Source organism: Schistocerca cancellata, chromosome 9 (assembly GCF_023864275.1).
Source record: "Schistocerca cancellata isolate TAMUIC-IGC-003103 chromosome 9, iqSchCanc2.1, whole genome shotgun sequence".
Classification (NCBI taxonomy): Eukaryota; Metazoa; Arthropoda; class Insecta; order Orthoptera; family Acrididae; genus Schistocerca; species Schistocerca cancellata.
The window spans coordinates 262,646,306-262,660,503 of record NC_064634.1 but is presented as its reverse complement, the minus strand read 5'-3'; the positions used below and the strand labels follow the sequence as shown (position 1 = coordinate 262,660,503).

The 14,198-nt window shown below is 41.7% G+C and overlaps 1 protein-coding gene across 1 annotated transcript in view; it reads left to right on the top strand.

Annotated features, from left to right (window-relative positions):
• The window catches only part of LOC126100669 (sodium-coupled monocarboxylate transporter 1-like), a 190,225-nt gene that overhangs the window by 43,487 nt on the left and 132,540 nt on the right, over positions 1-14,198 (top strand). Inside the window, exon 4 of the mRNA XM_049911289.1 lies at positions 400-451. Within this exon, the coding sequence (XP_049767246.1) occupies positions 400-451 (52 nt within the window). The remainder of the gene's footprint in view (positions 1-399; positions 452-14,198) is intronic.

The window sequence follows — 14,198 nt, the reverse complement described above, 5'->3', positions numbered from 1 at the left end:
TCTGGTCAATGGTGGCCGAGCAACTGGCTCGTCACAATATGCCAGTCACTACTCTTGATTAACTGTGGTATCGTGTTGAAGCTGCATGGACAGCTGTACCTGTACGCTCCACCCAGGCTCTGTTTGACTCAATGCCCAGGCGTATCAAGGCCGTTATTACGGCCAGATAAGGTTGTTCGGGGTACTGATTTCTCAGGATCTAAGCACCCAAATTGGGTGAAAATGTAATCACATGTCAGTTCTAGTACGATATATTTCTCCAATGAATACCTGTTTATCATCTGCATTTCTTCTTGGTGTAGCAATTCTAATGGCCAGTAGTCTACATTAAGAGTTAATCATTAACCACAGACATCTGAACACGAATATCACCATGAAAAACATTATTTTCTGTTGCAGATAACGTGGATACCAATTGTTATCTACATGCCAGCTCTCGCCTTTAATCAAGGTAAGCAGAAGACATTTAGCTGTATATTTGTTTTCTTAGTAGGCCACATCAATAAGAGAAATATCCTCTCATCTTCTGATTATTTTATATCCGCCGTAAATTTTGTGGTACAGTATAGATGATAATTATTGATTTCCAAAATATAAGGGTCAATTAAAACATGACGTGAACACTGAGGTAACCATCCCGTCCTTGCACAAGGTTGAAGCTACTCGTTTGGTTAAACTCTGTGCCCTGCTGTATGAAGAAGTCCGTGACTGCCAGCTGAACATACTCACCTGACAGGACTCTTCATGAACCTTGATTTATTTTCAAAGAATATTCTTAGGAATTTATTTTATTTACTAGCTATTCATCAAGAACATTAACACATTTAATCACATTATGTAAGCATGGCAGTAGTAGCCAGGGAGTAACTGATGAAATCATAACCAAATTCCTTTTAACAAATCGGAATTTTATACACTTTAATAGTGCCTAAAAGCATTTATTAAAAGAAACAGATTTAAAGTTATAATCGGAAAGCACCGTCTAAATATCAAAGTTACAATTTATTCAGAGGCAGAAAGAAACAAGTTTTGACTGCATGATCTTTCGGGCAGAGCACCGTGCCGCTCCCTTTTGACACGGCCGTAGTTACGACCGCTCACAACAGCCTCTGAAAGACTACACTGGTGCACATCTGCAACACACCAGATAACTATAAACTAAGAGTTTTAACAATTTACACAAGCACACAAACTATGCACCGCCCGTAGGAGAGATGGAAATGGTACAAAACACTAACAATTAAAATACTTACTTTTCCACCAAAGGTGCAACTTCATTTTAACTTCTAAGAAAAGTCTTACCGTAAAAGGGTGGCAACTTTATATACTAAAATAATCATTTAAATAAAATCCCATGAAATGCAATCTTATATAAAATTCTACAAGGTTGGCCAAACAATAGTTAAGATGCCCTACAGTACACAGACACCGCCTCTCAAGATCATAAGCAATAATATCAAAGTTTCCAAAGATGAAAACATATTTGAGGTATTAGGCCGTTACATTCCAAGCAATAAATTCGTTAACACATCAAATCCGACAAAACATGGCAGGGGCACCTACTAACGTATGGTAGATTGATAGGGAGATTACCCAACAACCCGAACCGCAGGTTGCTCTAAACCGCCCTACTCCACAAGAGAAAAACTGACCACCCAATTTATAAACAACCAGCTTTCCGCGGGTGGGCAAACGGAGAAGAGTGGTGGGACGACTCCAAAGCAAAACGGCTGCTAACCTTACCAAGAAAACTAGCAGAATTTAACAAGAGTAAATCAAACAACACATCACCAATCACTTTTTTTTTGTCATCAGTCTACTGACTGGTTTGATGCGGCCCGCCACGAATTCCTTTCCTGTGCTAACCTCTTCATCTCAGAGTAGCACTTGCAACCTACGTCCTCAATGTTTTGCTTGACGTATTCCAATCTCTGTCTTCCTCTACAGTTTTTACAGTTTTTGCCCGCTACAGCTCCCTCTAGTACCATGGAAGTCATTCCCTCATGTCTTAGCAGATGTCCTATCATCCTGTCCCTTCTCCTTATCAGTGTTATCCACATATTCCTTTCCTCTCCGATTCTGCGTAGAACCTCCTCATTCCTTACCTTATCAGTCCACCTAATTTTCAACATTCGTCTATAGCACCACATCTTAAATGCTTCGATTCTCTTCTGGTCCGGTTTTCCCACAGTCCATGTTTCACTACCATACAATGCTGTACTCCAGACGTACATCCTCAGAAATTTCTTCCTCAAATTAAGGCCGGTATTTGATATTAGTAGACTTCTCTTGGCCAGAAATGCCTTTTTTGCCATAGCGAGTCTGCTTTTGATGTCCTCCTTGCTCCGTCCGTCATTGGTTATTTTACTGCCTAGGTAGCAGAATTCCTTAACTTCATTGACTTCGTGACCATCAATCCTGATGTTAAGTTTCTCGCTGTTCTCATTTCTACTACTTCTCATTACCATTGTCTTTCTCCGATTTACTCTCAAACCATACTGTGTACTCATTAAACTGTTCATTCCGTTCAGCAGATCATTTAATTCTTCTTCACATTCACTCAGGATAGCAATGTCATCAGCGAATCGTATCATTGATATCCTTTCACCTTGTATTTTAATTCCACTCCTGAACCTTTCTTTTATTTCCATCATTGCTTCCTCGATATACAAATTGAAGAGTAGGGGCGAAAGTCTACAGCCTTGTCCTACACCCTTCTTAACACGATCACTTCGTTCTTGATCATCCACTCTTATTATTCCCTCTTGGTTGTTGTACATATTGTATATGACCCGTCTCTCCCTATAGCTTACCCCTACTTTTTTCAGAATCTCGAACAGCTTGCACCATTTTATATTGTCGAACGCTTTTTCCAGATCGACAAATCCTATGAACGTATCTTAATTTTTCTTTAGCCTTGCTTCCATTATTAGCAGTAACGTCAGAATTGCCTCTCTCGTCCCTTTACTTTTCCTAAAACCAAACTGATCGTCACCTAGCGCATTCTCGATTTTCTTTTCCATTCTTCTGTATATTATTCTTGTAATAAGCTTCGATCCATGAGCTGTTAAGCTGATTGTGCGATAATTCTCGCACTTGTCAGCTCTTGCCGTTTTCAGAATTGTGTGGATGATGCTTTTCTGAAAGTAAGATGGTATATCGCCAGACTCATATATTCTACACACCAACGTGAATAGTCGTTTTATTGCCACTTCCCCCAATGATTTTAGAAATTCTGATGGAATGTTATCTATCCCTTCTGCCTTATTTGACCGTAAGTCCTCCAAAGCTCTTTTAAATTCCGATTCTAATACTGGATCCCCTATCTCTTCTAAATCGACTCCTGTTTCTTCTACTATCACATCAGACAAATCTTCACCCTCATAGAGGCTTTCAATGTATTCTTTCCACCTATCTGCTCTCTCCTCTGCATTTAACAGTGGAATTCCCGTTGCACTCTTAATGTTACCACCGTTGCTTTTAATGTCACCAAAGGTTGTTTTGACTTTCCTGTATGCTGAGTCTGTCCTTCCGACAATCATATCTTTTTCGATGTCTTCACATTTTTCCTGCAGCCATTTCGTATTAGCTTCCCTGCACATCCTATTTATTTCATTCCTCAGCGACTTGTATTTCTGTATTCCTGATTTTCCCGGAACATGTTTGTACTTCCTCCTTTCATCAATCAACTGAAGTATTTGTTCTGTTACCCATGGTTTCTTCGCAGCTACCTTCTTTGTTCCCATGTTTTCCTTCGCAACGTCTGTGATGGCCCTTTTTAGAGATGTCCATTCGTCTCCAACTGTACTGCCTACTGCGCTATTACTTATTGCTGCATCTTTAGCGTTAGAGAACATCAAACGTATCTCGTCATTCCTTAGTACTTCCGTATCCCACTTCTTTGCGTATTGATTCTTCCTGACTAATATCTTGAACTTCAGCCTTCATCACTACTATATTGTGATATGAGTCTATATCTGCTCCTGGGTACGACTTACAATCCAGTATCTGATTTCGGAATCTCTGTCTGACCATGATGTAATCTAATTGAAATCTTCCCGTATCTCCCGGCCTTTTCCAAGTATACCTCCTCCTCTTGTGATTCTTGAACTGGGTGTTCGCTATTACTAGCTGAAACTTGTTACAGAACTCAATTAGTCTTTCTCCTCTTTCATTCCTTGTCCCAAGCCCATATTCTCCTGTAACCTTTTCTTCTACTCCTTCCCCTACAACTGCATCCCCTTTAAATACGGCATTACCCTTTCAATATCCTCATACACTTTCTCTATCTGTTCATCTTCAGCTTGCAACGTCGGCATGTATACCTGAACTATCGTTGTCGGTGTCGGTCTGCTGTCGATTCTGATTAGAACAACCCGGTCACTGAACTGTTCACAGTAACACACCCTCTGCCCTACCTTCCTATTCATAACGAATCCTACACCTGTTATACCATTTTCTGCTGCTCTTGATATTACCCGATACTCATCTGACCAGAAATCCTTGTCTTCCTTCCACTTCACTTCACTGACTCCTATTATATCTAGATTGAGCCTTTGCATTTCCCTATTCAAATTTTCTACTTTCCCTACCACGTTCAAGCTTCTGACATTCCATGCCCCGACTCGTAGAACGTTATCCTTTCGTTGATTATTCAATTTTTTGTCGTGGTAACCTCCCCCTTGGCAGTCCCCTCCCAGAGATCCGAATGGAGGACTATTCCGGATTCTTTTGCCAATGGAGTTATCATCATGACACTTCTTCAAATCCTGGCCACATGTCCTGTGGATACACGTTACGTGTCTTTAATGCAGTGGTTTCCATTGCCTTCTGCATCCTCATGTCGTTGATCATTGCTGACTCTTCCGCCTTTAAGGGCAATTACCCACCCCTAGGACAAGAGAGTGCCCTGAACCTCTATCCGCTCCTCCGCCCTCTTTGACAAGGCCGTTGGCAGACTGAGGCTGACTTCTTATGCTGGAAGTCTTCGGCCGCCAATGCTGATTATTTATCAAAATTTAGGCAGTGGCGGGGATCGAACCCGGGACCGAAGACGTTTTGATTATGAATTAAAGACGCTACCCCTAGACCACGGGTACCAATCACTGAACTTTTAATAAACAGCGATTTCTCGAGAAGACCTGGCGCCGCATCCCCAAAACGCTCTCCTGAACCGTCCGCTGCCAGCCGCTTCAACGGACGCACGAAGGCGCGCTGATGATCCGTCTCACGGCGTCGCAGCTCGCAACGGCCAGATTGATGTCGTGCGTTGACTCCTATTGCTGCGGCCCACTGGACTCACATGGCGATCTCACATGCGCCGACGCTCAAGACGGACAGGCCATCTTGTGTCTCAATGCGTGACCGACCAACCGATCGATCCAGCCGCCAATGACCATTGCCTGAGCAAACTCGTGCAGACTGGCGGCCTAACGCGCAGATCTAGATGCAGGTTACTAAGGCCCGTCCGGGCGACCACTCGCTGAGTTCTCTTACTGGCGCAGCGGAAAGACTCTCATTTTGCATTTTGTCGGCTTTAAAGGTTGATCCGAACGACAGAGAAACACTAACTGCCTAACAAATGCGGACGAGAGACAGACTAGCAAGCTGGGGACGAGAGACTGACCCAGACTGAGCGACTGGCGAGCGCATAGCGCCCCTTAAATGCACGTGAACAGGCAACCTTTCCCCTTTCCCACCAGAGGGAGACACCAAAGCTGCGATTGCCACAGCGGCGCCACCGCCAGAAACGGAGGGCGACTGCTTCACACTACGCGCTACGGCGCGCTCTTCAAAACTGCAATTTTTACCACGGCTCACGTCAGGCCTTTTTTACGGGACCGAAGGAGTGAAAAACTCGTGGGGAGAGATCAGGACTATAGGGCAGGTGTTCGGGTGTCTCTCACTTTACTTGGCGTAACTTCTACGTTATGACATCTGAGATTGGGGGACATGCTGCCCCTTACACGTTCTTCATTGACCGATGCACGTCTATCGGTGGTTGTCATTCGCCAACCAGCAAAATAATAGCAGCACTTTGGTCCTGTTTGGACGCATTTCGTAATGGCGGCGTTATAATTCACGTTCACGAATTTACCACACGCATGTAGAAAAGAGACGAATGCCACAATAATCCCTTGCTTGCCGGTGTACATGCCGGTGCTTATGTATGCACTTCGGAGTCGCGCTACGTTGCGTAAACGCTGCAGCAGTTCCCTCAAACGGAAACTTCCTGATCGCTGTTGTGACCAGACGAAACTACTTTCGTACGGCCTTAGCTGTAGTAGGTCCCTTCAATACTCTAGCATATCATCAAACTAAAACATATGAAATATTAGCTCACTTTATTACATAAGTGATTAAAAGATTTACTGAACCTTGGCATACTCCATTGCCACAGGAGTACTGTGTGGCGTTCGCTGTGTTATTCAGTGGTTTGGTATTTAACTAATTCGTAAATGAAAAAGATAATCTTATTTCATTACATTGAGTAATTACTAAACAATTTTTCTCCCGGCTAAAGATTTGGCCAAGTTGCTAAAGAACTCCAAGTTAACGTCGTGTTAAAGTGTTGTTTGTAAGTTGTATAAGTGTCACTGAATCACAGTTCATACAACAGATTCTATACAACTATTGATAATGATGGAAATAGTTATCTTCAGCAAAATGATCATTAAATCATTAAAACCACCGAATATCAGCCGCGCACGACACCGATGTATGTTACCTGAAACAATATTCTTCACAACTCGTGCGTAATTAATTTAGGCTCCATACATCAGCTAGAAAAGTTTCTTGTAAGGATCGTGCTATGAGCACTGTTTTTAAAGAACCAATCTGATTCGAATTATCTTCATTAAAATGATTTCGGGACCATCGGTGCACATTTATTTTTACACATTTGTATTACTTTCGGCATTTATGTCTGCAGAGTTGCGTGATTTGAATTTGCCGCTGAGATAATTGTTAAGATGGCGTCAGACAATTGATAGAGACTTTCTATTGTTAGAGCAAATAAATATTTTAAATGCTTATTAAACTCTATAAACTCTACTTTCGTATTGTGCACTATTTAGATTTCATCAAGCAAACATTTGATTTGTTTCTAAGGAAAACACAGACAAAAACGCGATACAGATCGCTATCATCAATGGCTGCGCTCCTTGCAGCGGAAAGAAATAATTATCACAGATAATGCTTACTGAGAGAGGAATTAAAGTTACAAATAATTATTCACGCATATTTATAATAATAATGAACTCTATTCTCAAGTAATAATTAACAAATAATTACAATTTCTTAACAGACCTCAGTTTGATATGCGTCCGCAACCTACAAAAGCCTACCAACAGAAGGTAAAAGCAAAGGAAGACAATCGCAGATCATAAAAGGAATTTACAAATATCATTGTCTTTGTATGATACACATCGATATGTCCAATTACATCATAGAATATTATATAAATAATTAATATTTATCATTGTTTTCACTGTTTTTTCATACGTCGAATAGATTATGTTAGAGGCATAATTTCCTCTCGTCGCACTGTAGCCAAAAATTTATCACGTGGATATTACAACTGGATAAGTTACAACTGTCATTGACTGCTAAAACATCGCCTGATGCACTAATTAACAAACTGTTCGCTTGTGGAACAGTACTCGACATTTATAACAGTATAAGTTCATGTGAAACCTTCATTACTCGTTGGTCCTAGACGATGATGTTGACTACTGTAGCTGGAGTCTCGAAGTGGGCTGAGCTCCTAAGTTGTCGATACTAGCCGGCCGCGGTGGTCTAGCGGTTCTAGGCGCTCAGTCCGGAGTCGCGCGACTGTTACGGTCGCAGGTTCGAATCCTGCCTCTGGCATGGATGTGTGTGATGTCCTTAGGTTAGTTAGGTTTAAGTAGTTCTAAGTTCTAGGGGACTGATGACCATAGATGTTAAGTCCCATAGTGCTCAGAGACATTTGAACCATTTTTGTCGATACTACACCGACAGCCACTGCGAGGGCGCTGCTGTTGCTGAGAGGGTGGTCTGCAGGTGCGCCTCCCACACACTTTTGTAGAGTACAAAAAATGGTTCAAATGGCTCTGAGCACTATGGGACTTAACGTCTGAGGTTATCAGTCCCCTAGAACTTAGAACCACTTAAACATAACTAACCTAAGGACATCACACACATCCATGCCCGAGGCAGGATTCGAACCTGCGACCGTAGCGGTCACGCGGTTCCAAACTGAAGCGCCTAGAACCGCACGGCCACATCGACCGGCTGTAGGGTGCAGCGTGACCTCTCTAACGACTGTGGTGTCGATTCGCTTTGCCGACTATGATGTGGTGTCATGATGTCTGGGCGACACCACAATCACCCGATACAAAACTATTCAATAGAACTGCAAAATATAACTGTGCAACAGCAATGAAACACTTTAATTTTTTGTGTGGTATGCGGTACTGAAGTTTCTTTTACGTTAAACGTTAATAACTCTCCGATGGTGGTTTTGTTACCGCCACGCTCTGTGTTCTGTGAAATGCGGTGATCATACCCACGATACACATCTGAGACAATGGATTATGTGGTGTTTGGGGTGTATAAAACGTGTCACCCTTATGAAATTATTCGTGAAATTAAAATATTAGAAAGAGTTCACATGTACATATACAGGGTGATCCATTGATCGTGTCCGGGCCAAATATCTCACGAAATAAGCGTCAAACGAAAAAACTACACAGATCGAAACTTGTCGAGCTTGAAGGGGGAAACCAGATGGCGCTATGGGTGGCCCGCTAGATGGCGCTGCCATAGGCCAATTCGTGTAGTACGTAAAGAAATATGAATGTTTTAGTTGGAACACTTTTTTCGCTTTGTGATAGATGGCGCTGTAATAGTCACAAACATAAGGCTCACAATTTTACACTAACATTTGGTAACTGGTTGGCTTCTTAAATTAAAACACAGAACGTAGGAACGTTTGAACATTTCAGTCGGTTGTTCCAATGTGCTACTTGTACTTTCGTGAACTTATCATTTCTGAGAACGCATGCTGTTACAGCGTAATGTACCTGTAAATACCATATTAATGCAATAAATGCTCAAAATGATGTCCGTCAACCTCAATGCATTTGGCTATACGTGTAAGACATTCCTCTCAACAGCGAGTAGTTCGCCTTATGAAATGTTCGCACATGCATTAACAATGCGCTGACGCATGTTGTCAGGTGTGGGTGGATAATGATAGCAAATATCCTTCAACTTTCCCCACAGAAAGAAATCCGGGGACGTCAGATCCGGTGAACGTGCCGGCCATGGTATGGTGCTTCCAGGACCGATCCATCTGTCATGAAATATGCTATTCAGTACCGCTTCAACAGTATGCGAGCTATGTGCCGGACATCCATCATCTTGGAAGTACATAGCCATTCTGTTATTCAGTGAAACATCTCGTAGTAACATCGGTAGAACATTACTTAGGAAATCAGCATACATTGCGCCACTTAGATTACCATCGATAAAATGGGGGCCAATTATCCTTCCTCCCATAATGCTGCACCATACGTTAGCCCGCCAAGGTCGCTGATGTTCCACTTGTCGCAGCCATCGTGGATTTTCCGTTTCCCAATAGTGCATATTATGCCGGTTTACGTTACCGCTGTTGGTGAATGACGCTTCGTCGCTAAATAGAACGCGTGCAAAAAATCTGTCATCGTCCCGTGATTTCTCTTGTGCCCAGTGGGAAAACTGTACACGATGTTCAAAGTTGTCGCCATGCTATTCCTGGTGCATAGAAATATGGTACGGATGCAATCGATGTTGATGTGGCATTCTCAACACCGACGTTTTTGAAATTCCCGATTCTCGCGCAATTTGTTTGCTACTGATGCGCGGATTACCCGCGACAGCAGCTAAAAGACCCACTTGGGCATCATCATTTGTGGCAGGTCGTGGTTGACATTCCACGTGTGGCTGAACACTTCCTCTTTCCTTAAATAGCGTAACTATCCGGCGAACGGTCCGGACACTTGGATGATGTCGTCCAGGATACCGAGTAGCAGGTCGAGCGGTTCTAGGCACCTCAGCCCGGAACCGCACTGCTGCTACGGTCGCAGGTTCGTATCCTGCCTCGGGCATGGATATGTGTGATGTCCTTAGGTTAGTTAGGTTTAAGTAGTTCTACGTTCTAGGGGACTGATGACCTCAGTTCCATCGTGCTTAGAGCCATTTGAACCATTTTGAACCGAGTAGCATACATAGCACACGCCCGTTGGACATTCTGATCACAATAGCAATACATCAACACGATATCGACCTTTTCCGCAATTGGTAAACGGTCCATTTTAACACAGGTAATGTAACACGAAGGAAATACCGTCTGCACTGGCGGAATGTTAGGTAATACCAGGTACTTATACGTTTGTGACTATTACAGCGCCATCTATCACAAAGCGAAAAAAGTGGTCCAACTAAAACATTCATATTTCTTTACGTACTACACGATCTGTATGACCTATGGCAGCGTCATCTAGCGGGCCAACTATAGCGCCATCTGGTTACCCCCTTCGGGCTAGACAAGTTTCGTTCTTTGTAGTTTTTTTCGTCTGACGTTTATTTCGTGAGATATTTGGCCCGGTCACTATCAATGGACCACCCTGTATACGAAAATCCTTCATTACAGAGGTGTGAAATGCTTTAATAAAAATGATACATTTACCAACGCCATTTGCAAGTATGACGGAATTTATTACTCATAGTACAAAAGTATACCTTTATGAAAGACATTTAATTCGAAAAAGATTGCCACCTACTGCCTCCATGTATTGAATCCCGTTCCGTACGTTTCCGTACATTGTGCGGAAGCTCCTAGTGTCTTTCATATTTAGTCAAATCCATTTTCAAATTCATTTTCGATATGGCCCTCAGAAATTGACACTGGGTACAAGAGTTGACTACACCATGGATTTTAGATGTCCCCATAGGAAAAAAATCAATTGGATTCAAATCTGGCGATCGGGCCGGTAATGCTATGGGAACCTCTCGACCAATCCCTCTGTTCGCGAACTGGTTATCGAGATACTGGCTTACTACACCTGTAAAGTGAGGTGGAGCACTGTCGAGTAAACCGACGTTCGTTTTGTAACGTCTGTAGATACATCATCGAGTAAGTAAAGCAACTCATGTCTGACAAGCCGTTGTGGAAAGGAACAGGGGCCAATGAGATGCTCAAGAACGATTATAACTTCTCTGAACGAAGAAAAATGTTTATTTTTTTAAACTAAACATGGACAGCTTTCCTGTCTTTAACTCTTTGTGTAGCTGTTGTCCTGAACAATGGAAGTGTTTTAATTACTAAAAAGCTATATGATACTAAGAGTCACAAAAAGTATCTAAACCCTTATAAATACATTTGCATTACAATTAGGAAACTAAAAACTGTAAGCCAAGGGAACGATCCGCTGTAGTTGTGTGTCACGCATTGCAGTGGACAGTGCTGCAGCGTGTGACACCATTATACATGACTTGCAATTCCAGCACACAAAGCTAACAGGATGAAAATCCTGTAACAAGTTACCAGTCGAACTTTTAAAGAAGAAATAACCAAAATATTTCTACTAAAATTCCCTACGAATTTACGTGCGCTAAATGACCAAATAAAACTCCGAACATTAAGTAATTCGCACGTAAATGTAACACTGCATTGTAAGAATAAAACTGTCTGCATACGAAACGTAACTAAACCTCATTATAATTTTGAAACCAACACCTAACTGTGAATGATCTTATCATCTTGAGTGTAATTTAAAATTGACCCTAACCAATTTTCATGCCTTATCTGTGGCATCGGAAACTCAGTACTTCTCGAAGTGATGAACATAAGAAATTCAGCACAGCAACAAACCAGCTAAAGGAAAGAAAGGGAGCCGTGTGCAGTGCAATAAAAGGACGAGCGGATATGCTACGCACATTATGTTGCAGTCTCAGTCACTCTGCTTCGCAAAGTGCAATGCGGCGATACACACAAGTAGAAGATAAAGCTCGAGAGAAGATGGTGGTACAATTTAAACGTGTTAAGCTGTTGTTGTTGTTGTTGTTGTTGTCTTCAGTCCTGAGACTGATTTGATGCAGCTCTCCATGCTACTCTATCCTGTGCAAGCTTCTTCATCTACCAGTACTTACTGCAACCTACATCCTTCTGAATCGGCTTAGTGTATTCATCTCTTGGTCTCCCTCTACGATTTTTACCCTCCACGCTGTCCACCAATGCTAATTTCGTGATTCCTTGATGCCTCAGAACTTGTCCTACCAACCGGTCCCTTCTTATTGTCAAGTTGTGCCACAAACTCCTCTCCTCCCCAATTCTATTCAATAACTCCTCATTAGTTATGTGATCTACCCATCTAATCTTCAGCATTATTCTGTAGCACCACATTTCGAAAGCTTCTATTCTTTTCCTGTCCAAACTATTTATCGTCCATGTTTCACTTCCATACATGGCTACAATCCATACAAATACTTTGAGAAACGACTTCCTGACACTTAAATCTGTACTCGATGTTCTCCAGAAACGGTTTCCTTGCCAATGTCAGTCTACATTTTATATCCTCTCTACTTCGACCATCATCAGTTATTTTGCTCCCCAAACAGCAAAACTCCTTTACTACTTTAAGTGTCTCATTTCCTAATATAATTCCCTCAGCATCACCCGACTAAATTCGACTACATTCCATTATCCTTGTTTTGCTTTTGTTGATGTTCGTCTCATATCCTCCTTTCAAGACACTGTCCATTCCGTTCAACTGCTTTTCCACTTCCTTTGCTGTCTCTGACTGAATTACAATGTCATCGGCGAACCTCAACGTTTTTATTTTTTCTCCATGGAGTTTAATACCTACTCCGAATTTTTTTTTTGTTTTTTGTTTCCTTTACTGCTTGCTCAATATACAGATTGAATAACATCGGGGAGAGGCTACAACCCTGTCTCACTCCCTTCCCAACCACTGCTTCCCTTTCATGCCCCTCGACTCTTATAACTGCCATCTGGTTTCTGTACAAATTGTAAATAGCCTTTCGCTCCCTGTATTTTACCCCTGCATCTTCAGAATTCGAAAGAGAGTAGTCCAGCTTTCTCTAAGTCCACAAATGCTAGAAATGTAAGTTTGCCTTTCCTTATTCTAAGATAAGTCGTAGGGTCAGTATTGCTTCGCGTGTTCCAACATTTCTGCGGAATCCAAACTGATCTTCCCCGAGGTCGGTTTCTACCAGTTTTTCCATTCGTCTGTAAAGAATTTGTGTTAGTATTTTGCAGCTGTGACTTATTAAACTGGTAGTTCGGTAATTTTCACATCTGTCAACACCTGCTTTATACAGTAAAGCTGCATGCCCTCGGGAAAAATTACGGCTGTAGTTTCCCCTTGCTTTCAGCCGCGCAGTGTTAAGTTTTTGGAAGGAAATTATCTTTTAAAACTATATGGTCTAACAACCCTACCACAACAAAGGTCAGAATTTAATAACGATTGCGGTGTTGCTCATGCTGCTAAATACTGCATTATCAGGCAACAACAGTCACATTATGTGGCCAGTGTCATTAGAGCACAGTTAATAGTCATTTCATGTAATAATGAAAAAACTAGGCACTCATCTTTTTGTGTTTCCCACACTGGTCTCGTATTATCATGGCTCAATCGTTGAAAATCTAGTTAGTTATGATTACAAGCTCGGATGGAAAGAGGCCTAGGTTTTATTCTGCTATATTCGAAAGTTTTGTAGATGGGCTTCACAAACCATTCTTGAAGCTTACACTTTTACTGGACAATGGTGATGTAAAAAAAGTAATCATCACTCCGAATTTAAGTTAAACTTCCTTTTAATTGCTTTTATTGCAATATCACGTGATACACAAACATCACTTCACAATACAAAGCATACTTGAAAATATCTTCCTCACATTTTATAAGCCAACTACTATATGCATCTTTCAACATGACGTCCAAGACCTGACTTTTTCAAGGTCCGACTCTCTAACAACTTAACAACTAACTAACAATCGCTTACGCGCCCAAAAATCAGAGTTACAAGTACGTCAAAGATCATGGCGACAAAAGAAAAAATACACATAAGAATAATATCATTGCAATATAAACATATCGATGTATCAAAAATGAAATCAAATCTGAATGTTGTCTCAGAAATATGTCAACTAC